General features: G+C 43.3%; 1 protein-coding gene and 1 non-coding gene across 4 annotated transcripts in view; both read right to left on the reverse strand.

The window, feature by feature from the left end:
- The window catches only part of COP1 (COP1 E3 ubiquitin ligase), a 123,034-nt gene that overhangs the window by 13,039 nt on the left and 83,197 nt on the right, over positions 1-26,798 (reverse strand). For 2 of the 3 annotated variants that reach the window (XM_038143848.1, XM_038143849.1), the window contains 3 exons: positions 22,992-23,109; positions 19,006-19,130; positions 17,731-17,891 (listed from right to left, as the gene is read on the reverse strand). In XM_038143848.1, coding sequence (XP_037999776.1) covers positions 17,731-17,891; positions 19,006-19,130; positions 22,992-23,109 — 404 coding nt within the window. Of the gene's footprint in view, positions 1-11,449; positions 15,827-17,730; positions 17,892-19,005; positions 19,131-22,991; positions 23,110-26,798 lie in introns of those variants that run through there. The other variant, XM_038143850.1, reaches the window with a different exon arrangement.
- On the reverse strand, positions 4,146-4,281 carry LOC119704281. The gene has a single exon (XR_005257913.1).

Genomic DNA, 26,798 nt, shown 5'->3' on the forward strand with positions numbered 1-26,798 from the left:
CTGCAGGTGGAGCTCTGCTCTCTGTGGACCTCCGTGGCTGCAGGGGAACAGCTGCCTCGTAGGCTGCAGGGAATTGCCTTGTGCCTGGAGGACCTTTCCCCCTTCCTTCCTCACAGAGCTCTGGGTCTGCAGCAGAATTGTTTCTCACATCTTCTCACTCCTCTCTCCCTGATGCAGTTGTGCAGTATTCCCTCTCAACTCATCTGAAATACATTATCCCAGAGGAGCTGCCAGCATCCCTGATGGACCCACTATCTTGGAGGTAGCTGGCACTAGCTCTGTTGGACAGGGGGGAAATTTTGGGAAAGTTCTCACAGAAGCCAACCTTTCACCTCCCCCAACCAAAACCTTGCCACACAAACTCATCTAGTACCTCTCATCTCCTGCAGGTTGTAGCTTTTTTTCCCCATTCTAATGAAAACCACCTCAACTCCCAAGACTGATCTGACACAGATAATCAAAAAGGGGCCAGCCTGAATTCTGACATTTTTAGTTTCTATGCTTTATCTGTAATAACATCCCTTAAACATATGTAACCATTTTTAAGTGGGACCCCACCACCAAACCAAAGCCAAATCCTGATACAACAGTATCCTAAACCAACCAACTTTGAAAGTTCTGGACATGCATTTAAATCCTGACCATTGCATTAGTGGGTCTCAAAATAATGTTGCAGGGGAACTTGAGTGCTCAATAAACACATTAACTCTTCTAAATGTTTTGCTTATGCCAGCTGGAAAAGAAGGATGATGCTTTCACTGCATCTGCAAGCTTTCTAATTGTGTTAGTGGATGGGCCAGAAGTCTGGCAGCCATGGAAATCAAAGTCTTCATTTCTCTTTAGGCCAAGAACAGTATATTTAATAGCAACAGCAATGCAGTCACAGTTCCAAGTGTCAGCACTGAGCGTGCTGTCTGAAGCAGGGAACAACAGCATATGTTCTAGCTGAGGCTGCAGGCAGGGAGTGTGGGGAATTACACATCTGTGGGGCAAGCAGGGCTACAGCAATAGGAAGAAACACACCAGGAAAGCAAAAATATCTCATCCCTGGAGGCTGCTTCCACCCAAAGGGCTGCAGGCTGCTTGGTGGCAAGAACAGAGAAGAGAGGGATACCTGCAAGGTGGCCCAGCTTGTAGCTGCATAAACCACCATTTGTATAAAAAGATATATTTATAAATATTTCTTCCTTTTATTTTCTATGCAACACACATGTGCCATGGAAGTGACCCCACCAGGACCTGGTGAGATAAAAGAAATGATAAATGGTTTCTTGTGGAGAAAACTCAAGGCACAAACTTTAACATTAGCACACAGAGAAGCTTCATGAAACTATACCTATACTAATGCTATTTATAACATTTGCTGATTTGGGAAAAAGGACTTTGATTTGAGGAATGAAAGCTTAATTAAGGTAAAACAAAAATTTCCATTAATCTTGATAGAATTCAGAGTCTGCTGCTCTCCTTCACCATCCACTTCAGCTAATGCTATAACAGGATGCTATGTACCTGAAACCTCCTGCAATGCAGACAAGGCTGGGCAAGCTGTACCAGAGCACGTGGCCCTCCCTAGGCTTGGGAAATAGGACACTTTGTCTCCTCAAGATACTGCTCCAAAAATGCCCTGAGTGCAGTAGGCACATGTTTTCACTAGCCAGGACACACAGGAAAATGAAGAAGGGATGTTGATAAATTTGAGAATGGCAAAGAAAAATGGCCAGAGCCTAAGACCTGCAGGCAGGTTCTGATAGCATGCATCTCATGTCACAAGCACAAGTTTTCTCTTGAGCAGCTAAAATTCCAGTTATACTTAAATCTTCTCCCTGTGTGAATTCAAGTCACAGAGTTTGTATTAAAAACATTTCCTTTCTTCTGTTCCAATGATGGGGCAGCAGAACAGAGTATCTTCCCCAGCCAGCAGAACCATCTCCTACACACCTGTGGCCAAGAAGGGGTTTAGGGCTGGCTTGGCTCACAGCCAGTGAGAGCTCTGTAAATCTATTATAAATGTATGGAAGAGGGAGCTGACCTGAACTGTGGCCAGGTCATGCCTGCAAAGCTCTTTGGAAGACAGGGATCTTTGCTTTGTACAGTCAAAGATGCTGGAATCTCTGAAAGAAGATATTTCAAAGCCATTTTTGCAGGTCAGTTTTCAAAGTAAAGCCACAATGCAAACTGCCAGCTTTCATGATAGTATTGTATGGTATCGATAAAGACAATACAGTAAAATGCATTTTAATAAGGTCTGACTGTACAAAAAAAGTGAAGAACTTCAATTAACAACATCATGCAGAGTACAGATGATACACATGAAGTTGATTTTGATATCCCACTCCTGATGCTTTCCCCATTGTATTTATCTGAGGGGAGAAGGGAGTGAGAAGACAGCTATGCCTTAGGCATTAAGAATGATGAGAGTACATTTTTTATAGCTGTAGTACAATAAATGCAAAGCATGGCATCTTCCCTGCTTCATTCTGCAGAATGAACTATTCAAAAGATAATAATGAACTTTGCATCATCTAGAGGACTCAATTGTGCCTTCTGCCTGCTTCCCTAATCTCAGCCATCTAAAACACTCCTGAATCCAGAAGCATGAGGGAAACCAGCAACTAAAATGCACCCAAGAAGTCAGAAATCACTGGGTCATTCAGGTGTAGAAAAGCATTTTAGATTTGAAAACAAAGGATGTAAAAAGAACAAACAAGGAAATCCACCAAGGACTGAGATTAAAGTCAGAAGCAAATACAGGATGTCTTAAGACAAGTTCATTGATTGTGAAAGGGAAAAAAATATCCAAACTCAACACAGAATTCACACTAGACAGAAATTCTCTATTCTTTCATTCACCTTCCAACTTTTCCTCTCTTCAACTTGCTCATTCACCTCCCTGCAACTAACCCTCCCCTAAGGAATACCAGGAGGCAGCCCCTGAATTCTAATTGCATTTGCTATTCCACTAAATCCCATAGATTTAAATGGGCAAAATTAGCTGAATTCACCTATCAGGCATTCTCCACGGTACTAGAGGAGAAGGCACCTGAAGCTGTAAGACTGGCTTTCTTTTGTTTACGGCTTTTAAATAATTCAGAGAGGAGCTGTCAAGTTGAATCTGCAAAGCTCCCTTGACTTTGGACTCATGCTATCAGACTGCTTGCCTATTGTTTATAAAGACAAAAAGGAAAACGTTACAGGATCATATGTCTGCACGGGAGGGGAGTCAAGGACTAGGAGAACAAGGGCTGTCAGGACAGAAGTCATAAAAAATACAGATGGGAAAGCAGAAGTAGGCAGTAGGTGAAAATACAGATGTACCAGCAAAGCAGCAAGAGCAAGTTGCCAGTTTGGTTGTGCTATAAATACACAGTGCTTGCAGTTTCTTGTGGAATATGACGTGGTCCTTTAAAAAGGAAAACCCCAAATGCAAATGGTAACTTCAATTAGCAATCAAAAGCCCAACTTCCCAGCTATACAACTGCAGCTGCCTCTCCCAGATCTGTCTCACTTCTGCAAACCCATGACAGCTGTCAGGCAGTGGGCCAGCACTTAATGATTATTCCCAAACCTCAGACAGCACAATTCCATCCTTTCCTTTTTTTTCTGGGCTCTTTGGGCAGACAAAGATTTACTAGGTCCTACCTGGGGACACCAGCAAACCACAGGTGATGGCTCTTGGCATCCTAGGGAGTTCATACATTTCAAGGTGCCTTTTAGAATTTTTTCTTTTTAAGTGACTCTGTGGCATGCACAGTTCTGGTGGGGTTTTGCAGAGTCATTTTCAATCAAAGCTGCAAACCTGACTTTAAAGCAAATGACTGTTTCTTGAAGCAGCAAGAATGAAGAGGGGAGGGAAATCTCAGGACATGCAGCCTGCTCCACTTAAGCACATCCCTCCAACCAGAATGCAATCACCTCTTGCAGCCAGTTTGCTAAACCTAACAAGAACTTTTAAAAAAGAGCATTTTAATACAAAACCCAGTAACTACGATTACAGTCTTGCTCTAAGCTACTGAGCTGGATTAACACTTGGCAATTATACTTAGCTGTGGATGCTGCAAACAAAATCCTGCCCAAGGGCTGTCCCCACGTGGTGGGACATTGCAGCTGATGATGCTGCAGGAGCTCTCACACTGCAGGAAAACACATGTGTAAGGAGGGGAACGATCTGATTTAGCTGGCTGTCCTAAAGCAGACAGAGACCTCCACTTTGCTCTAGGAAGACTGCAACAGTGGACAAAAAAATATTTATTTTGCCCATGACCGGTACCAACTGGTCCCAGCAGCTTCCAGTCCTAGAAAATTTCATGATTACACTAGCCTTTTATACACTGTCTTCTATCCTGGGCTCCTGACTGTATCAAATCCTAAATGAAACACGATGTAAGGCATGCAAATAAGCCAAAGAAGAGAGGATTCACATAGTAGGAAAATATCATTAAGTGGAAAAGTAACTCAGAAGGTCAAAATCATTCTAACCAGAAGAAAGAGATGCTGCATGGGGCACACTCACATGCCCCAAAGCCTTAAATGTGGCACTGACAGTGCCTTTCTTCCTCACACAGTGACTGCCAGCGAACAGCACAGCCTGGAGCTGCAGTGCCATTAATAAGTCCCTAAATTTCTTGGCCTTGAATACACTCCTGAACTCCAGGGAACAGCTTGCTAATGTGTTGCCTGCAAGAGTCCCCACAGCAAGATGCTGCTTCACCACTCCCTGACCCCATCCCCTTTTCTTAAAAATTATTTTAAATGAGGCATATGCATCTGAAATAAGCAATGGCAGCTCCCAAACTTTACTGGTAAAAGTCTGAGCTCAGGTAAGAGCCCTAAAAGGAACATAGGGGTTGTTGAGTTTCCATGTCCCAGCCTGGAAATCCTTTAATTAGCTGCTTCTCTCCCCTGCTCTCTCCTTGCCTGAAAGGACAAAATCCAGTTGATACCATAACTCCATTCCAGGCTGTAACTGGAGATTTAGGATGACCTTCCAGGTGTACACGCTTCCTGGCAGAGTACAAGAGGTTAAAGACAGTAATTCTTGAAAGCACGTTTTTGTTGGGGCTAGCAGCAAAGGGGGGCAGTGGACCATGCTGTGCTCTGCTGGAAACGCTGCCCAGTGCTGGAGCTTGTCCTCCCCCGAGTTCTCAAAGAGGAATCCAAGTTGCATTAAGGAACTTCATCCATCCATCCTGCACAAGCCCAGGAGCAGGTCAGTTCATGGCAGAACTTAAAGCCAACAGAGGCTTTTGCAAGTCGAGCGAGCCTTTTTACTGCATACCAAAGTAATTTCTAGCTAATACACTAAACAGATTTAACCCATTCTGTACTACACCTCCTCACAAGTTTATTCCAAAAGCCAGAAAGCATTTCACTTTCTAATGAGCCAGCAAATGAGTAAAAGCATCTCTCTTTGTATAATGTACTCACAAGCAACTCTCTCATGCTTGTGATTTCTCAGCACTGTGAGACTGAAGTGAGATCTGGGTAATGTTCTAAATCATTGTTTAAGAGCAATTCAATCATCTTTGTTCTGGATTAAGTCTTGCTCCCGATTAAATTTAACAGAGCAATGAATAGGAAATCCATGACTTGGGAAGTAGGCAGATTTTATCTTTAAACCCAATTCACAAGTAAAATCATCTCTCTTACAATAGATGATTCTGCTACTGCTGAAGTTATTTTCACACAGTGGCTATAAAAAATTATCTCTAGATATCTCAAATGGAAATGACTATTTTTAATGCTCCCTGTCATTCTGAATGCATGCTAAGACTAACAATACTGCATCAAAAAGATGAGCTCAACAATCAAGAAATCCATTAAGCTACCAATGACTAATAGAAGAAAAAGAAGTTGAAAAAGACTCAAGTATATAAAGAAAAGAATTACCTGCTGGGATTACAGGAGTGAACAAAACCCCTCGTGTTGCACCACAGGATTTTCTAATACCCTTCAGCTACGTAAATATTAGAATACAAACCCCGCCTTTGCTGACAAAGAGTGAGGGAAGACCAAACACTTCTGGCATTTGATTTCTTTTTTTTTTTTTTAGCTAATCTGCTTCATCCTCCCTTGATTTTAAATATTCTTTCTGAAGAGTTACTGCTGTTGACTCATTCCTCAACAGACACCACAGAGCTGAAGCACGTGGTAGGTACTCTGCTTTTCTCTGAGTCTGATGATTAAAATGTTTCAGAGCAGAGATGGTGAGAAATACAGGACAAAATACATATAAGAAAATAAAAATTACTGTCCTCTGTCAGGACTTCACAACCTATTTCTTATCACAGCAAACTTGCATGCAGTGCTATGAGCATGAGTAGAAAAGCTCCCACAAAGAGCTCATGATCATGTCCTGCTCTGCCCATCCGAGAAGAAATGCAGGACTGTATCATGAAATGGCCTCTAAAATAAACAAAGGCACACACAGAGCACACACACAGTATGTGTTTGTGGGGATAAGGAGAGACAGAGACACTGGCATTTGGTGTCACATTCATTACTTCATTAACTTCGGTATGTGATGAGCTGGGCTCCAATTTCACATTCATGTGTTACCTGAAATCAATACAGAAGCCCCAGCCTGACTGAAAACATATTATAAACCTACTTCAAATCTGTTTGCAAAGGAAAATAGCAGAAACTTCAAAAACCTGTACGATAAAGAGTTTTCTTAACTCCCCATCTCACTCCAGAATGGATAATTCACAGGTTCACAATGAATAGCAAAATCCAAAAATTTACTGGTGGGCTTAAGAGGAGACTGTCCTTGTCCCTGCTGCCGTGCTCAGACATCTCTGCTGTTGAGGGAAAACCAAAGAGAATTAAGACAGGAAGAGGAGGGGTGGCTGCAGAGGGTGGCCAGGAGGCACAGAAGGGGTCTGAGTTCACACTCAAGGATATGCTGGGAAAGATGAGGCCAAATTGCATCCCTTCACCTGTAACAGTACATCCAGCAAACTTTTATCTGAAAGGAATCTCCAAAGCAGTATTTTTCTTAAACTTCTGAGCCTTCTGGAAAGCTAAGTGTATATATATATATATATTCTTAAGTTCTGAAACAAAGAAAACGCCCAAGCTCCCAATGCTGGCTGCTGCCTGCTATAACAGCAGAAGAAAAGTTGCTAAATCCTGTTCTACTTCCAATTTCCCAACAATCAATTTTTTTTACGCATTTCCCAACAATTTAAATTTTTTCTGTTGCACTGTCAAGCAAAGCATGAACCTGGGAAAAACAGAAAGCCAACAGCGAGCTGAATCCTTTTGTATTAAATAAGGACATTTATATTTCACTTTCACGTGATTTTTCTCCCCTTTTTAGTTACTCCTGCTGGTCCAAATTTATCTTTACAAATGCTGGAGCTAATGTGCAAGTTGTGAAGCAAGACATGCAGAGAAGAACTATTAACCTATTTTAATCAAGGCTATGTCACTCTAAACAAATCAAGATATCCCCCAAGCACACACTCTCCAGACCAGAGCAGCTTGCTGTTACTTGGTCTACTTGGCCAAAGCAATCTGCTTTGTAGAAGGTCTTTCTTGGAAGAAAAAAAAAGGCAGCAAGGTCTCAATTGATCATCCTAGAAACTAGGAGAAAGAATCATGTATGCCTGATTAACGTGAGGATTCTTGGCTGCTGATGCTGAGCCTCTGCCAGCGGGGGTCATGGGGAGGGACACAGCTTCTCCTGCTCACACTGCAGTTAATTTATGTGCTGTCTGCAGATTACAGGGGAAAGGAACTTTTGTTTATTTATTTAATGGATCAGAACCAAACTTTCTCCCCAGTATATGTAATATTACTTATCCTCTCTCCAGTATCTCTCATTATTATAAATACTTGGGAAACAATGCTCCGCCTCATCTGCAGCTCCTCAGGCTGCCCCAGCTACACCTCTCTGCACAACTTAATATTCACTTCAGACATACTAAAGAAGAACTAAAAAAATCCAGTACTGCACCAAACAGCTCACTTCTCTCCAGCTTTAGCAACTAGATAAGCATTTTGGAAGTGATTATGACATACAATACCATAAGAGACATAATTATTTAAAGCAGCACTTCCCTCGCAGAATGCAAAACACCTCGTGTGAGGGTGAACGCCCATCAGCTGCACAGCCCCAAATTTAACAGTGCCATTTCTGTCAAAAAAGGCACTCATTACATTACTAAACATAACTTCCCTGTCATACTGCCTTTCTCTTCCTTAGAAAAGGCTGATTATTATAATTCTGTGTGTAACCTATATAAAATAATTATGTCTCCTAATCACATATCAGGTAGTTTCAATTCAGACACAAGATTGCTGTCAAAGGAGAGACCATTTTCACTCCATGCACATACCCAGCTCATCTAGTATTAGCTAGAATTAGAGCAGAACACCACCAAAGAAATTTAAACAGGTTAAAAGGATACAAACCTATGCTGCTGTTAGAAAACCTGTCTGAGCAGTTGTTTTTTGCAACCCTTTATTCTTTCTTTATTAACATGCAACACAATTGGCACTAAGCTGGTCACAAATTAGTGGATATCAAAAGGCGTTGGGGTTTTGTTACTGTCAACAGAAGGGCAGAGAGCACACAAAAAACTTCAGAATGGATACCCAAAGCCAAGCAGTAGCTATTAATGCACAGATGTACGTAAAGCTTTTGCAGAGAAAACCACCTATGCATAAATGGTCCTGCTTCCATTTCACCCAGAGGTTAAATTATCTGATCAAAATCTTGTGCTGGAAAGGAAAAAAATCCGTTCATATTTTTTCCACTTCATTTAGACTGTGTAAAACATTAAATTCTGTCATTAAAACTGCTTAATTAGGAGTGCTAGAGCAAAAGGTTGATGCAGCTCATGAATTGTAACTGCTGAATGGTGGTGGCCTGGCAAGGCTTGCCACAGATATTAGCAGTGAAGAATGGGGAAAAGAAAAAAGAAAAACACAATACTGCGAAGTTGTTTTGACTTTAATTGAAGCAGTGACACTTGTTAGAAGGAATGAGGCTATAAACCAAATTCAAACAGCACTGACAGCAGACCACCACCCTTGTGGGGCAATTCTGCATCTGCACAGAAGCTGGCTGGCTTCAAAGGCAGTGGTTAGCTCAATGCCAATGGCATTGCAAAACCTACCTCATTCTTGCTTTGCTCTTGCTGCTCTGAAACCAAAGTCCTGCTTTAGCAGTAAGTTCTGGGACACACAGCTCTACCCCTGCAGCTCCTGTCTTTAATGATCCCCTTCATCTGCTCTGTAGCACACCGAATACTGCCTGACTGATATCAGCTCCCAGCATTCAGAACCTCATCTCACTGGCACTATGTGCCAGCCAGGGACTTCAGCAGATGGCACTTCACTCAGAAAACAGCCAGCGTGAGCCTAGCAGTGGAAAGTAAAGCAAAGGCTGCTCATGCAGGAGATGCTCTGACTCAGAGGAAACCAGCTTTAGTGAGAGCTTGACATCAGGCAATATTGGCTCAGTACCTACAGAACTTGCCAGGATCCTGCTGTGACCTACTGCTTCAGGGGGCTGTGCTCCAGGAGACTACACAGAATATACATTATATACAGCACGTCCAGAGGAGGCCACTAGGCTGATTAGAGGGGTGGAACACTTCTCCTGTGAGGAGAGGTGGGGGTTTTCAGCCTGGAGAAGAGAAGGCTCCAGGAAGACTTTATTGCAGCCTTCCAGTATTCAAAAGGAACCTATAAGAAAGATGAGGACAAAACCCTTTTAGTTCAGTCTGTTGCAACAGAACAAGGGCAAATGGTTTTAAATTGAAAGAGGGTCAATTTAGGACAGATGTAATGAAGAAGTATTTTTATAATAATGGTGGTGAGGCACTGGCACAGACTGTCCAGAGATGTGGTGGAAGCCCCATCCCTGGGAGCGTTCAAGGCCTGGTTGGATGGGACTTTGAGCAAAGGGGTGCATGTTTACTGCAGGGGGCTGGACTAGATGGTGTCTAAATGTGCCTTCCAACCCAAACCACTCCATGATTCTGTCATTATAAGTCCCTCCCAAAAATACTAGGATCGAGCCTTCCTCCCCAGAGGCTAAGAGCTGTAGGAGGGCAGAGACAGAACACCTGCCACCTCTAATTCCCACAGCAGCTGAAATGCCCCGAGACAAAGGCACAATGCTAAGATAAGGCATGCTAAGAGAGAAGTGTACACTTCATGATAAATAGCTTTCCAGGCATCATTTCAAACCCCTCCAAAGCTTACAACAGCCTAATCAATTATTTCATCAGTGGCTTTAGAGCCCAATAGAGCAGGGGCCCAACTGTTGAGACTGGTTGGAAAGGGAATACAGCTGTCTAATAATTTATTTCTAAAAGTAGAGTGCTCCCTGAATATGAACCTGCACTTTTTTTTTTCTCTCTACCCCAGTATAAGTAAAACAAATAATTCTCTTTGAAGTTGTGCTGTTTGGGACAGGGCTTATATAAGTGCCACATGATACATACTCTGCACCTTGCAACATTATGGTTCAGTAGCACGCTGAGGATGGAACTGGGAATGAAGTCTAGGTTCCATGTGAATTCTGTTCATCTGTTACAAAACTGATACTTGAATAAAGAATTGATACTTACTAAAGCAGTTAAGTGCCCATAGGAGAAAAACATCCACTTACACATTTAACAACAGCTACAGAGAGACTTCTTTGTATGCCCAGCTCACCGTGTGTAACACAGCAATACGATTTGCAATTGCATTGGGATGCTCTCATTTTTTAAAGCTTAGGAAACAGCAAGAGCCTGCTCACACCTCTGCTTGCACCAGCAACGATCTGCAATCCATTATCTCCACAGCTGCACCACTGGGATCAGCTACTGGAATGGTAATGTCAACAGCACTCAGTTATGTTGGCCACTGTGTCATTCACTCAGTCTAGGAAAGGTGACTCCAACAAGAAGGACCTCAGATCTATCTGCAGCATGCATTCTACTCCTCTTGGCATTAGAAGAGATGCACTGGTAAGCAAATATCTTCTGTAAAAGTCTGAAAGAGTAAATACTGTCTTCATTCAGGAAATAGGGACTTTCATCTGCCTTCAATTCAAGACAACATCGACCCTGTGGCAACTTTCTGTGATTATGCAAGAAAAAAAGAGGCCTCACCTTGCAGAAGGAGAGAAACTGAGTTTGCAAATGTAAAGCTAAAACCAACAAAGAAGAAAAACCTGAGCCACCTACATTTCTTGAAGAAGCTATTCTTAAAATAGAAGCTACAATGATATCAGAGTGCTGCAGTACCACAGGGGACCTGAACTTGGGAGATGAACAGAAGTGCCAGACTCAGCCCCTGTCCTCAGCAGGAGCACAGGCAGCTGCTCTGCATCTCGGAAAGGAAGAGTTAGCACAGCTCCTGACACACCAGCCACCTGCTGGTGTGCCACCTTGAGCCTGAAACAGCATCAGAAATGGTGCAATACACTTGTTTGCCCCCAAACACACGAGGCAGGAGGAGCACAGTGGACACAGGCTGGGTTTTCAGGGAATCTCCTGGCTCCTTTCACTGCGGTCATGTCCTCACTGGGAGGAAGCTCAGAGGGTATCCTGCAACCAGGGAGAGGACACTAAGGAAAGAACATTTACCAGTATTCTTCTTCTTCTACAGAACACTCATAATTAAACACTTCCTCAAGAAGCTGGTCATTTGCATAATCACATTATCAGGATGGTCTTTCACATGGACTGGAGTGTCAACAGACTGAGATGTCAATACAGTGCACCAACTGTTAATAATAGAATATGATTTTTTTCCCCCCCACAAATTTCTCCACACTTGGACACAACTTTTTGACACACACTGGTTTTTGACAGGAAATAAAACACTGTCAATCACCTGAGTATTTTCTAATTAATTCTCCTTAGCCACAGAAAAAATAGAGCCCAAACCAGAGGATACAAAGAGCGATGGATATGAAAGGATATGAGCATGTTCAGAGCAAAGGATCATACATAGCTTGTGACATCTTTTATCTGCAAGTTGAAATTATTCTGCATAAGAAAATAGTTTTCAAGCAGTATATAAACTGATACATTCAGTGTGTGCTAGTACACATAACTAATATGCTAAAATCTGAGGGGGGAAAAATCAAGCATGTATGACACATCTTCTGATGTTCCAGGTTCCTTTTGTTTTTAAAGAAAATTTTAGAGTTTCAAATGAGTAAGGGAGCAGTAGACATGAAAAAGGTAGGATGGAAGAGAAATCAAATACATTTACTACCTAAAGAAAGAGCAAAATAAAAGTCAAAGAAAACTGTGTTTAAAGCATTGCCAATGACCAGAGAGCAGAGGGCATGTCAAGAGGAGTGGGAAACCATCACACAGCCAGCTGTGAGCATTGCAGCATGCAGGCTATGGGGATTAGACAGCTTTCCAAGGAGGTAAAGAGACCTTTGAAGATTTTCAGGTGGGGGAGAAAAAACCAGTAGAATAAACCTGATCAAAGCCACATCTTGGTTTTTTAAGAAGTTGATCCTTCTCAGCCTTCCATAAACTGCTGTGCATTTCAAGCACAAGAGTGAAGATGAAGACCTCTGTGTTTCCAGCATGAAGAAGTGGTGTGGGACAGCACTGGAGGAGAACCTGCAATGATACTAGCTTGGGAGATGCTGCACACAAATGCTACAGGCCAGTCCTGATCTAGGAAAGAAAGGAGGAGTCAGAAACCAGCAGATGCCCTTCCAGAAAATACCTCAGCTGGAGCTACTCATGCTGTGGCACAGCTGGTATCAGAGGCAGGCAAGGGACAGCTGGGGTCTGATCACTCCAGGCAGGCTTTTCTCTCCTAAGCTTTTGGTTTCTACCTAGGTATTTCCTAATAAGTTGAGGATGCTGTGAAAATAAATACACTACTGAGTTGAAGTTAAAATTCTCACCAATTTTGAGATTTTAAAATTTCAGCAGCAAAGAGAGACAATGAAGTTTCAAGTGCTTTTTGTTTTCCCCCCAAAATCCCGTTGGAATTTGTACTTCAAGCTACATGAGGTATTGTTAGAGCTGATACAAGTTACTTAAGAATGACACTGAATTACCATTCAGTTACTTGGGAATGACAGAGGAGGTTTCATTTTTAATGTTCATAAGTCACCCAAATTAATTAGCGCTTTAAAGTGGCAATGAATCATTTCCTGAAATAATTTGTATTGGCTAAATTAATTCCTGTAAAGGGAGCCAATTTGCTGATTGTAAATTATAAGAGCCCCTGACTAGCTCCTGTGTACACTGTGTACCATTTATAAGACTACTGGGAAACAAAGGATGGCTACTTTTCATCAGTGAACAAGACTGCAGCCCTATTAAGTGACTAACTTACAGTGCTACAATTACAGGTTTCTATTTAAAGAATCCAAGCCAAACATCATCAAGAAACAAAGCTGGATGTTCAGAAGAAAGGAAAACTAAACAGAAGAAAAGCTTGTTTTCTGAAAAGGTGCACCAAAAACCTATTTGAAGGGAATATTTCATCCTCTTAGATTAACAAAGAGAAGTTTAGACATTCAGGGCTAATTATGAGTACACTTCCACCACAGAGCAATGCCCAAAGCCAACCTGAAGCCTGGGGTTCCAGAGCTGCTGAGTCATGGTTAGATGACTGTTTTGAGACCCCCAAAAATTTAATTTACTTTTGAGGAATGATGAAGTAAGAAACATGGGTTTCTACTCCAGTGGAGGAGATACTTTCCTACCACTGGCATCCTTCCTCCCAGGAGAACTCTTGTACCCATCCAGTACCTCCCACCACCCACCCATCTTTAGTTAGAGACTGCAGCACTCTTCTTAATGGATTCCCCTTCTTTACTCCTCCAAAAGAAAAAAATGTACATGATGCTTTACCTAAACTAACTTGAATGGCTTTCTCCTGTTCTTATCTGCATCTCCTCTCAGGTATCAAAGCCTTGACATTTCTGCTTGTGAAATCCTTCCCTGGTAACCTGCTTATCAGCAGTAATGAATACTTGTGCAAACAGGTACAAAATTAAATGGCTTCTTTACAGTGATTATGATAGATTGAGCCATGCTTAATCTACATAATCAAATTGCTTCTGTGTTCAGCTCTAATACCTTTCTGCTGTCCTGGGAGCAGGTTCAGCCTTGGTTTCTCTTTCAACAGCTGCCTTCTGAGAAACAACTAACCATGCCTGGGAAAAGGGCTGCTTTAGGTGCAGTCATTTAACACAGCATGTTTGAAGTACATACACTCTACAAGAGGGTCCAAACAACAGGTGTCCCCTTTAGGGAAGGAGAAACATCCTGTAGGACACATAAGGGAAAGCAAAGCACAAAGCAATCTCCTCCAGCTATGATCCCCATACCCAGATGTAATTGCAGTGACCCTTCTAAGAGAGAGGACATCTCTACCCACTTGAATGCACTGAGCTACTACCACTACTATAATTTCCTTTCCCTTTGCAGGAGTGTCCCTGTATTCAAGAGCATTCCCCGTTTACATGCTGCTAAAATAGAAGACTCAAGTTTTCAGTCTCAAGACCAGATTCTTGATTCAAATCAAGCTGGTTAAAATGGACAGCAGCATGGATATATTCTAAAATCCTAGACTTGGGAAATTTAAGGATTTAGTCCAGGGAATGTTCTGAAAAGCATCTCCATGTTTAAATCATGTTTATTAAGTGACTTAGCCAAAAGAATCCTGAAGCCTTCTCTTCTTTTAAATATTGATCAACTTTTAACACAAAACAAGAAGGGAGGAATGGCTTTCCCCACAAACAATAAGTAGGTGCTCTTTTAAAAATATCCAACAGCCTGCTTGCCTTTGTCCAAAACACAGCACTGCAAGAATCAGGCTTGCTTCATGGTCAGCCTGCTGGGAAGCTTTTCATTTGCCTGTTTTTTTCCAAAGAGTCTAACAGAACAAGTAGCCTACAAGCTAGTGCTTATTTCTAAATCCCTTTATAAATTGAAAAGTGAGTAAACCTGGTGCAAGATGCTAATAAACACTCAGGGAGAATAACTTCTCTTCCTCATTATGGCTTTGATACAGGTAAAAAGAAGGTGCTGCTGGACCTTTGAGTCAGAAAGGTGACAGCTCCAATAAAAAAAGGCCTCTGCATCTTTGTAAGTAAAGAAAAAGCAATGCAGAAGGGAAAAGAATAAAAAGATGGGTTCTGGCAAGGGCTGCTAGCACAGCTTGACTTAAGCTCAGGAAGAAGTAAAAGCCTGAATTACATAAAAATAGATTTAAGAAAGAATCGATGACATTTAATCTGAAAGTTTTAGTTAAGTTTTAATTAGGATCTGAGATTTTGCACTTAAGTGCATGAAGTGAAGGAGTACATGTACTCATGCTTCCCAAGATAACTGACAGATCTGAAACTTACTCATCTCATCTCAAAAGGTTAATTAAAGAACAATCCTTGACAGCAACACTGTATGGAAACTGGGAGTCTGCTCCACTGGGGAGCCCTGGGGAAAGGCTGTGCTGGCATCTCCCACCCCTCAGGAACAAACTGAAGATGTTGCCCCGTGAGCACAGCATGGAGATGAGCAAGATGCTTTGAACCAGCCCAACAAGAAATGGAGAAGAGTGTGCCCACAGCACTGTAGAACTTGCTTACTGTGCTGCCTGTAGATCTGAGGCAGCTTTCCCAGCCTCCTCCGGCCTGGAGCTGCTTCCACACACACAGTCCTGCAGCAGAGCAGGTGGGATCACAGCCAGCAGCGAGAGGTATGTGTGGTAACTCTTATAATTAGGAAACTAAGGCAGAGTGGCTCACCCAGGATCAAAATTGTAATTAAACTGAAAATAGGCTGTGGGTTTCCCAAATCCTGCAGATGCTGACAGCACTTTGAGACACAGGCCTTCTCTGGTTAAGCCCAGCATCAGAAAAAATGTCAGCTTTTAGGGAAGCCTGTATATGCAAAGCTCATTTGAAAAAAATCATGGCAAACTGAACAAACATTATCAAAATGAAGAATAGGAGTTTCATCATTTGAGTAAGATTTTGTGGACATAACTGAACTTTGGCTGTGCAGTAATTTAATTTCCTAAGAACATGAGCAAAGTCTCAATTAGGTCAGAGAGGACTGCTGCAGCAGTAGAAGAGAAGAGGAACGTGCAGCTGGATCAGTGAAAAGATATGGTGCAAGGAAACACTGAGGCCTCTTGGCAGAAGCAAGCGAGGCTGCTTGCTTGGTATGTACCACAGGCAGAGGCAAAACCCACCTGCAGGCAGCCTTTTGCTGCTCTCTTTAAAAGCTAGAGCCAGGTAGTGTGGCTGCCACAGGAAAAACAGGCTCATTTAGAAGCAGCCCAGGGAAAAGCAGACGAATGCTAGAGAAAAAAAAAAGACCAGAACAGCAATGGATTCTGAATGCTGTTTAATGGAGTGAAGCCTGAACATTATTTGGTGTGATCTTGACGGGCCTGATTTAACTATTACATTTTTGTAAGGTATTTTTCATCCTGATTATGAAGAATTGTTTCACAGCCCTTGGTGACAGCTTAGAAGTTTCTCAGCCACTTAAGCAGAAGGTCTATCAGAGCACATTTATCAGAGAAAAGACTGCTGAGGAGTGGACAGCAACAGACATAACCCCAGGGGTGAGACATCTCTGCTGTTGCCTGTAGAAGAGATGCCCAGAAGAGCAGTGGGCAAGACAATTCAAAAACTAAAGTGAAGGCAGATCAAGGAAGTGCATTTCTGGACACACAGGTTCCCATAGCATGTTTTTATCCAGCAGAAAGACAAATTACCAAACTTACAACAGCCACTCTTCACCTGAGGCATGTGCATACCAAGCCCTACTAAATCCCCAGCCAGAAAGAAGCTGGTGATCCTTCATCACCGACTATCACGCCCCCTGTTCAAACCACAGCAACCCACTTCTTACTTTTAAACACAAAGGGCAGTTCCAGACACGGGTTTATTTCGATTTTGACTCAGAAATGTCCATCTGAAGTGAGTTTAGGTCAGTGACAACTGAATCACAGTTGTTGGGGTAGTGCCTACACATGCAGAAAGCAGACTGGTAGACATTGTCTTTGTGAATAGGACATCTCAGGACAGCAATTATGCAACATTTCATTTCATCTACTTGGAAGACTGCATTTGAGATCAACTCCTTTTTGCCCCCTCCCGACAGGCTCCTTCAAGTATCTGATCTGCAAACCTTGTACATGCAAGAGTTACTCGCTCCATATTTTTAATGCAAGCTTTTCAAGAGCACCCTGAATTCAAAAGCAGCCTTTTGTTCTCCAGAGCAGCCCCATTCTGAAAGGCCACACTCACAAAAGCTGCATCAGGTCTGCCTGCCACATTAGCACACATGCTAGGGATGTGAATTCAGTGCCACTGGAACAGTCACTGAAGTGACTGCAGCCTGCACTCCCCCTCCTTTACATATCCACTCCTCTAAACACAAAGGCTGTGTTCCAAGGAGCAAACCCAGACAGACACAGGAACATTGAGACAAGGCTTCACAATGAGTATTTGTGACAAAAACCCCACTAATGCACCCAGAAAAACCATCAAGTGCCAGAAATACAATGCTGCTTTTGGGATTTCAGATACCATACAGAGGAATTCGAACACTCAGGTGGAAGAGTTAAGATCGCAGCAGTCTCTTCTACCCCAGCATTTCAGCAACCCTGCCAAGTACCCTTACTTTTCCCATGAACAGGAATATACCAAGCACAGTTAAACCCTCAGCAAGGCTCTTTTGTGAGAAGGCAGGAGGCATTCCTTCTGCACCCAAGCAGAAAGCTTACCCCATCTGGAAGTGCCCTCCAGCACACGGCGCTCACAAACTCATTTGTGTCATCTTCTTTCCGGTCCTTGTCCAGGACACTTTTGACTGTATCAAACTTGAATGTCAGCAGTGTCTTTGAGAGGCCCTTATAGTATAAGTAAAGGGAATTGTTTTCACTTCCTAGAAATAAAAAATACAAGTACACAAGATCAGGTTCTGTAAAGACAAACAGAAATAAGGGTTCTTAGCTCTTTCATTGCTTAAAATAACCAGAAATAAAGGTTCTTAGCTCTTCCATTGCTTAAAACAAGCCCAGACATTTCCTTGTAGTTATCATCGTGGTCATCGTGCCCTGGCAGCTGGAAGTGCTCCACAGCAAACTTCATCACACTTAATAATAGAAGATGGTTTTATTACAAGACAATTGCAGCATGCAGCACACCTGCAAAACATACAGGATTCCAAGAACTCTCCATAAACTCCTCAAGGCAAAACATTTTGGGCAGAGCATCTGCACTACCACACGAATCACTGCTACAGCCAGCCTACTCAGAGCCACGGCTCAAAGGCAGGTAGCACTATCAAAGTTTTGCCTGCCATAATCAAGTATGACAGCTTGGTCTGTGGAGGCTTAAGCAAGGGAGACTAGACTCCACAGGCTTTATTTAGAAATCCATCCCAATTTCTGCCTTGCAAGCTGCACAGCGATCAGAGAACACACAAGCTAAGGTCCTCCCTTCAGTGCTGGCACAGCTGTCCTGCTCATCCCACAGCTATCAGCCTGTCACTGCCTTCCCAGCAAGAGCTGTGGATTTACAGAGCTTTACAGATTTTAAGCAGTGAAAGGACAGAACAGCCAAAGGGGTAACTAATGGAGCTGTTTGCAATGTGGGCACTATTCACTTCCCCATGCAGAATGCCATACTAAGTGACAACGACTGGATCCTCACGTGGCCCAGGCTACTGGTGGTGCATAAAGATGTGCCAATTGTTGATCTTGAAATACATAAATTATATCAGCAGCAATGACATCAGGAGTTCATTCTGATGACAGCAAGCCTGAATCATTATGCACAAACAACTCATCTGCGATGGAAGAAAACCATCTACAGACCCCCTTAGGTCAGGCTGCCAATGCCATTCCCTGGGAGGGGAAGGAGTGTGCAAGTTCAGAAAAATTTTCTATTAAAAAGCCCATCCAGCTAAATAACACAAGTGGTGGTGTGCTTTGCAACTGGTGAGGCCCCAGCTCTGAGGAAGCCTGTTAGCACATCAGGGTGGCTGCTCTACTCACCACAGGCAATGTAGTCTCCGTTGGACGCCAGCCCCACAAAGTTCTTCTCGTTGATGTGACCCTTGAAGGAGCGCAGGCAGTGAGGCTTCCCGACGTTCCACAGCTTCAGCTGACTGTCTGTTGACCTGAAAACAATACTTAAATTTACCCTGCTGCCATATGGCAGGAACTCCTTCCTCCCTGGCCACCCTGCTCCTCAATGCGCCAATGACAATGTGAATGTAGGAAGCCTTAGTGCACAACAGGAGATTTATCCCACTTTCAATCATCTGCAGCTCAGCTTGAGCTCAGAAAGATATCACCTTATTTTAAAAGCCTGTCAAAACACATTACACGTTTGAATAAAAACTTCCCTGAAGTATTACTCTTCCTTTCTCCTATCAATTGCAGAATCCTCCACTGAACTGCACGGCCCCTGGGCTATCACTGCCTCCTCCAGAACCTCACAGATCCAAGACACACCAAAGTTATTTATATTTTAAACCTTTACAGCATGGTTAAAATCTGTTCCCTTCTCCGTGCCAGCTGCAACTCTCATTCATGTCTTTCCAAGGCTTGGGTAGGAAGCAGTCTCCTCACTCCCCAGGTGCCCTGAAGCACATTCTCCTCCTCCTGCCCAATACCAAGCAGCAGCACAGAGAAACCTATGGGGCTCAGAGCTGCTGTTAAAATTAAATCTGTTTTTCTCATGTGTAATCAAGACTGCATGGATACAGAACTCAAGCTTCTACCTTTTTCACCTTGTCAGGGAAAGTTAAATATTACTATTCAAAATATAGAAAACATGTTTGGATTAAATCACAATCGTTGTTTCCCATGATTCCCCAAAATGCAAATATACCTGCCTTCAAAATGTTTTTCTGTTTACTGTGAGAAAACATTTTGCCTTTGGGGTTACTAATCTGCTGCCTGGCAGATCTCAAACAGGAAGATCCCCCATTTCCAGGAGATACAGGATTAATTTCTTTCCCCAAAGCTGAAGAGACATGAAGATAATCTCTCAGTTCACAGGCATCATTTCCTAGCAATCACAGCTTACATGGCTCTGGTACTCTGGCACTCACTGAGATACACAGTTGGGGAACAAATGGTGATATGGTGGAACTGAAGCCCCCTGAAGGCATTTTAAAGAAAGGGATAGTGCTGCTCTGATTCCCAAATTTCAAAGAGATTGGGAGCAGGACCTGTCAGCCTCCTGGGTGGGAGGGAGGGGAAGCAGGCCATGCTCCCCCACACAGGCCATGCCACCAACCTTGCTGCTCCCGGAATATTTAGAGCTGAAAGGAAAAAACTCAAATCACACCACATCCATCAAATAGTACCAATGATGTAAGACATTAGCCCTGCACCAGTGTCCCATTTACCGAAAAATATAGCACAGGAGAGGAGAGATGCACCTTGTGCTATCTGCAGAAAAGCTTATCTCAGTCCTCAATGACAGCTGGAATGACAAAGGAGTGATAAGGGAGCTGCAGCAAGATTTGTTAGCCAGTATTATTAGTTATATGAGGTCAGATGAGAAAGAAGGTATGAATTTTATCTGTGACTTAAGCAGGAGGGCATTCCTAAGCCCAGGTTGAGATGGGAGGCCCAAAACAGAGCATTCAGCTTCTCTGCCTAGTGGTTGTTCCACATCTGCCCCTGCCCTACCCTGCTGCTCACTCTCCTTTCCCTTGTCCTTACTCTCAGAGGATCAGCTCACAGAAAGCAAAAAGGGGTTTACTCCTGCTTTTTTTTTTTTGGCCCACAAGTACAGGCAGATGCTTTCTGTGCTATCAGGACAGGTGTATTTTTAAACTGCTGCTTTTAAAAGCTTCAGAGCTGCCTGGACAGTAAACTTTTCTGCAGGCAGGAAAAAAAAACCAGCAAAAGACTAATCCCTGATCCACAAGCTGTCAGATTCCTATGACAGCTGCTGCTCTTAGCTTCCCATCAAGAAGACCTCAGATACACAGGCACTTAACCTCTGTATTTTACTGGCATACCTACTAGGTGTCTTCATTAAAATAAAAACATTTAAGTCCATTACTAATGGAAAGTTTTTACTGTTCATGAATTCCCATGAAGCTCTAGCCATGTTTAAATTGCTTAGGATAAGCAAGCCATGAAAGAAGAAAGCTATTCACCCTTGAACTGCAAGGAGAGACAAAGGCCATTGATCCTGGTGGTGTTACACTGCTCTTCTGGTTTCATATCCTCTCCAAAAAATCATCTTGGATGTGCTGCTCTGTTAAATCTGTCTCTCTGTAAATCAGCACTGTAATCAATGTGTTGTACTAAATACCAGGCAGTGCTGAACACCCCTGAGGTCAAAACCTATCTCTACAAGGCAAAGAAAATCAATGCAATCCATAAAACAGCTTTAGCTAGAAATTTAGAGAATCTGAATATACATATGATTTTTTTCTTAAATCAGTGCTTGATTTTTGAGAATCACTACACTGCTGTTGCCTCTAGTCAGTTTGCAAAAGGAAAGGCAGGAAAAAGAATCTGCTGTGACATTTCTCCCTGTTCACACACCAGAAGGTAGGTGGACCTTTCAGTTAGTCCCCTCACCCTGCTGCTGCCTGTCCAAGTCTGACAGCCCTAACAGCTCAATCAATAACTCCTCTCAGAACTTTGGGAGATGCCTTCCCAGAATGCTGGCCCAAGCAGAACAGGGCCATTCTGTCCTAAAACATCCCATAAACGATGCTCCACTTGATTATGGCTGTAAAACATTCCCAGCCTCCTCCTGTTTCTATTAAATACTTTCTCTAACAGAGATTTGGTTCAAAGCATTAAATTTAATTTTCTCTGTGTTCCAGATATGAATTTGCAGCCTTATAGAGTTATAATGTTAATAGAAGTAAGAAGAGAGAAGCTGATTAAATATAAACAGTACCAGAAGCCACCAGGGAATCCTCCATCCTGCAGCTCAGCTCACAGTAACTCCCTTGCAACCTGAAAACACCTTAAAATGCTGTTTCACTGTGTAAAAACATGGGACAGAACCAAGCTGGCTCAGCACAAGGCAGCAGGGATAGTCCCAGATCTAGGCCCAAAATTCCTGGCACTAGATCTGTCCCTGTGATCCATCCCTGCTGCCCTCAGGTGTTAGACATGAATGTGTTTTGATCCAAGAGTCTCCTGCAGCCCCTCAACCTCCCCATCAGGTAAGAGGGGTTCACCTCTGGTTTACTGAAGAGGCTTGTAGCCAGTCACTGCCAATTTTCTCTAGGTGACCTGATGCATTCGTTCCCATGTGATTGAAAACCCATCCAGAAGAGAGGCAGCCACATCTGGCTTTGAGGCAGACACATCTGGCCATGTAACTGAACAGAAGATGGAGAATATTGTTCCTCAGGGCCTCCATAGCAGATGTTATGGTCTGCCCTGGCTGAAGAGCTGCATGCTATTAGAGTCATGAAACACAGCTTCTCTTTGTCCACTTTCTAACCCAAATAGGAGCCCAAAAAGGCCCTTCACAGAGCAGGTAATAAATTACCAGAGAACAGATCAAACAGTCAGTCCTACTTGAGCTGCTTTCAGACTGTGGCTAAATCCCCTCTTCAGACCATATACACAGCAGTACTATTTGATCTCTTCTGTCACTCATCAGTTGTGTTCTGCTGCAGATTTTTATCCCAGGGGCTCTGCCAGCAGCTTTCTCCATCACAGAGCTCCGGTCAGGAGCATCCTCAGTGCACACAGTGAGAGGAAAGTCCACCTGCAGCTTCCCAAAGTAAGCACTTGGGCACAGGAGCCACATCTAGTTGTCTTCATACTCCTCTCAAGCATTTTAGCTCCACAAGACAGAGCAGAGCCAAGCGACACCACGAATGAATTTCTATTTTTGACTTGGAGAAAAGCAACGATCAGCCTCCCAAAAGCACAGCAGCCTGTGAGAGCAGCCACCCACACAGGTGAACTTGCTCAGCAGCCCTGAAGATCACAGAGAAGTGAGGGCTACACGGTTTTTAGCCTGCATAAGAGGCAGCACTTACGCAGAGACGATTTCTTCCCCGCTGACGAATTTTGCATAGGAGACTGCCTTGCGGTGCCCTTTGAACACCATGATGGGCTGCTTAGTGTTGCGGAGGTCGTAGTAGTGAACACAGTGATCTGCAGACAAGGAAGAAAAGGAATTTAATCAGTCGGGGGAAGAAAAGGAATTTAATCAGTCGGGAAGGATGCACAGGACCTGTAATGATCACAACAGAAATCCTGCCCGCAGTTTGACATCCCATTTCAAGCCCTGTCTCGGATAAACAGTCTGTACTACAGCAAAAAGGCTTCCTAAAACAGCCCCAAAATTCGTTCTATAAGGGTCCATGCTCCCTTTCAAAGGGTCAGGAAGGCAAAAAGGTGCATTCACACATGTGTGCCTGTACACGTGTCCTCCTGCAAACCCCATGACCCTGATCAAGGCAGCAGCTAAAAGGACTCTCACCTCTTCTGCCTGCTCTCTCAGCTCCCTGCCCAGCCACTCCAATTTCTATTTCCAATTCCCAGCTTCCTTCTTTTCCTTCCTCAAGCTGTCCCCTCTTCATAAACGGTTGAAAAACTCAAGGGTAAAAACTCAAGTCTGCTACTTAAGCTAGATTGTGGAAAAACAGGATTAAATTTGTCATGCTTGCTTCTGGATTGATAACCTTCCTACCTTTGTTTTTCAATTCTCTCCTCTGACTTTACTACCAAGCAGGAAAGAATTAAAATTTCTGCTAATGAGGGAACAGACTAAATTCCAGTTCATTTTAAGATTTAATTCACAGATGTGCCCCAGTGCCACAACCATACGAAAGGGATCGCAGCAGAATTAGTGATATATTTGCTTTTCTACACAGCCAAATGTCAATTCCCAAGAAACCAGAAAAACAAGAAGAGAAAACCTCATGAGACCCAAGCCCCAAACACCCCCACAGTGCTCCTTCCAGCTCAACAAGGTTAATAAGCTTTTTCCTTCCTAACTTTCAGCCTTTAATGTTGAATTCCATTCAATAACCCCTTGCTATTCTAGAAGCACAAGGAGGGAAGGCCAGGGAAGGCCACACACATGGAAATCAAGCTGGACATCTCTCTCACTGAGCAACTTGTGATACCCAGACATCGGCTGAAATCTGCTCTGAACCTGCTCCCTCTGAAATAATGCCCCACTGGTGGACTCTCATCACAAAGATTACACAGAAATGAATTTAAAAGCCAATAGCTACAGCTATGTTTGTATTTGCCCAGCATTTCAAAGCTGGGTGTTGTCCTCTGCACAACTGAGAGACCTGCTGTCTCAAAATGCCATGTGGTTTGAAAGATAACCAGGTTTACATCAATCAAGCCACTGCAACCACCATCAGACCAGCAAGGGGAGCTCCTCCCCCAGATTAAGGAGCTAATTGGTGGCCATGGCAGGATGGGGTGGGGACTGTGTCAGAGACACCTTCAATGAAATAAGGTGGGCAGGCAAGTCACCTTCCCCTGTCACCGCTTCCAGCACTTTACTCTCTGCAGATGACCAGCTCAGAGGCCTCTCTGGGTAAGGATTTCTGGCTCTCTTCCTCCTCAAGGTATGAAAGCAGATGCTCCAAGCAGCCACACCAAGTTTTCTCCACCACTTACATGGACAAATTACTCTTATGTTGAAACCCAGCAGCTATTGCACCTCTTACTATCAGCACTGAAGATGCTGTGCCCCAAGCACTCTTTCAAACAGCCTCTGTGTCTTTCACCTCTTAAATACAAGCCTCCAAACAACCAAAATCCCAGTGTGCTCCTACCATTTGGGTATTTTAATTAGCTGTAGAGCAACATGTTGCAACAGGCTTATTGCACAATGGGTTAATTTTCTAAGGGACTTTTAATTAAGCATTAATACTCTAACAAGATCTGGGCATCTTGGTCTCTTCTCAGTCCCTGAAAGCTGGAGCCAAGAAACTCCACACTTTTTCATCTATGCAGCAGACCTGTGGGAGCTGTGAAACAGTTAACTGGCAATTGTTATCTTAATGAGCAGAATGATTCTAGCAGGGCTTTTTATTAGGAATCAGTTAGTGGATAAGCCTTTCAAGTCTGTTTTTGCTTACAGTTTCAACACTGGCCCATCATTAGGGCACCTTTTTGAGCACCAGATTTCATCCTTCAAGAAAGTAGCAGGGAAAGGGATACCTGCATGTGAGCAGCTGGAGCAATGCAGAGAGGAGAGAGCTGTAGCAGGGCAGACAAGTCTGTTTGCAGGAGAGAACCACGAAGTTGCATTCACCTTCCAAACATCCCAGTAAACAGCTCAAAGCCTGGCAGCATCTGGCCCCAGCACGGCTGTGCCTCTCGGCATCAGCAGGGCAATCAATCACTGTCTGCTCTCATCACAACAGGACTGAGGGAACCAGCAAGGCCAGTGGGCTCCAAAATTAGCCACTTAATTATTAATTGATTATTTCAGCAGACAAAGTGTTGGCGCCCAAATGAGTTTTAGTTTTTTGTTTGTTTTTTTGAAATTCAATTGAAGCAGCTATTTTTAAGTAGATACATGAAGATGAATGCTCAGTGCACTCATTAAAATCTGAACAGGTGGTCATGTTTTACAATTAAAGAGATACTCTCTCTTGTAGGCCATATGGACTTCACAAAAAACATGATAAAAATGCCATCTGCTGAGGAAGTAGAGAGCACCAAAGTGAAGCGAAATGAGAAAAATACAACTCCCAGGGACCCCAGCAGAAGCCTTGCCTGGTGGACTTTGATGAGCTGAAATTGTCTGGGAGGAGCAGCATCTCTGGCACACCAGCAGGTCAGAGGTGAGGTGGCAGGGTGCTCTGGGAGGCTCAGAAAATGAGTTTTTCCCAAGAGGTGAGGGAAATGGAGTGGGCAATGAGGGGAGTCAAACACTTCCTGAATTCCACAAGAACCTATCAGCTCATCCAGCATCCCAGTTCTGGCTCCTGTCCTCAGCATCCCTGGCAGACTGTGCTCCACTGCCAACCAGCAACACCAGGGGTATTTGCTTCTTGTTTGCTTCTCAAAATGAACATTAGTATCATAATTCAGTTAATTTCCACCCCAACTAAAAAACTCACTCAGAACAAGTTCATCTTAGCATTCAGATTTAGAGAGTTAAAGCCTCCTGCCTGCCCAGCCCTTTGGCAGCAACAGCTCCCTGCTTCACCTTTCCTTCTGCATTCAGGCTTAATTTAAATATTTATGAAATAAAGGGAGAGAACATGTATATATTTCATAACAAATTAAACACTCCAGAACAATTCTCATCTAGTTCAATGTCACTGCAGAAGCTGAGCATGACAGAAATTTGCTGCTATACCTTCTGAATTCAAATGTTTGCAGGCAAGTGGTTTTATTTTTTATACATGTATTTTTAAGTGATCTCAGAAGGCAAAAAGGACAGCTAAGCTCTGCCATTGCTGCAGAGAGGTCTCTGACCACAAGCCTGAGTTTTTAAATAGTGCTTTTCCATTACGCTCTGCTTACTTCCCTTAAGACACTGCTGCTTTCACCTTTGAGCCATCAAGTGACAACTAATCAAGAACTCAGACTTCTCCAAACTCCTGAGATCTTGCCACCTCTTCAGTAAATACAACCCCTGTCAGCAAAGGATGGCATCCCTCTCTGCTCAGCTGCTCATAAATTCACAAGACTCCAGCTGGCAGGAAAAGGGCAAAAGAGAAGGATGGGTTTGTGCTGAACAAGGTGAAGGGATCAGCACCTCCTCGGCCTCAATTCTCAGATTCAGCTTGGTTGCAGGGGTGGGGATGCAGTAAATGAGCTGATGATATGGTTACATAGTCATAGAAAATCAGGTTTCAGAA

This window comes from Motacilla alba, chromosome 8, assembly GCF_015832195.1.
Source record: "Motacilla alba alba isolate MOTALB_02 chromosome 8, Motacilla_alba_V1.0_pri, whole genome shotgun sequence".
NCBI lineage: Eukaryota > Metazoa > Chordata > Aves > Passeriformes > Motacillidae > Motacilla > Motacilla alba.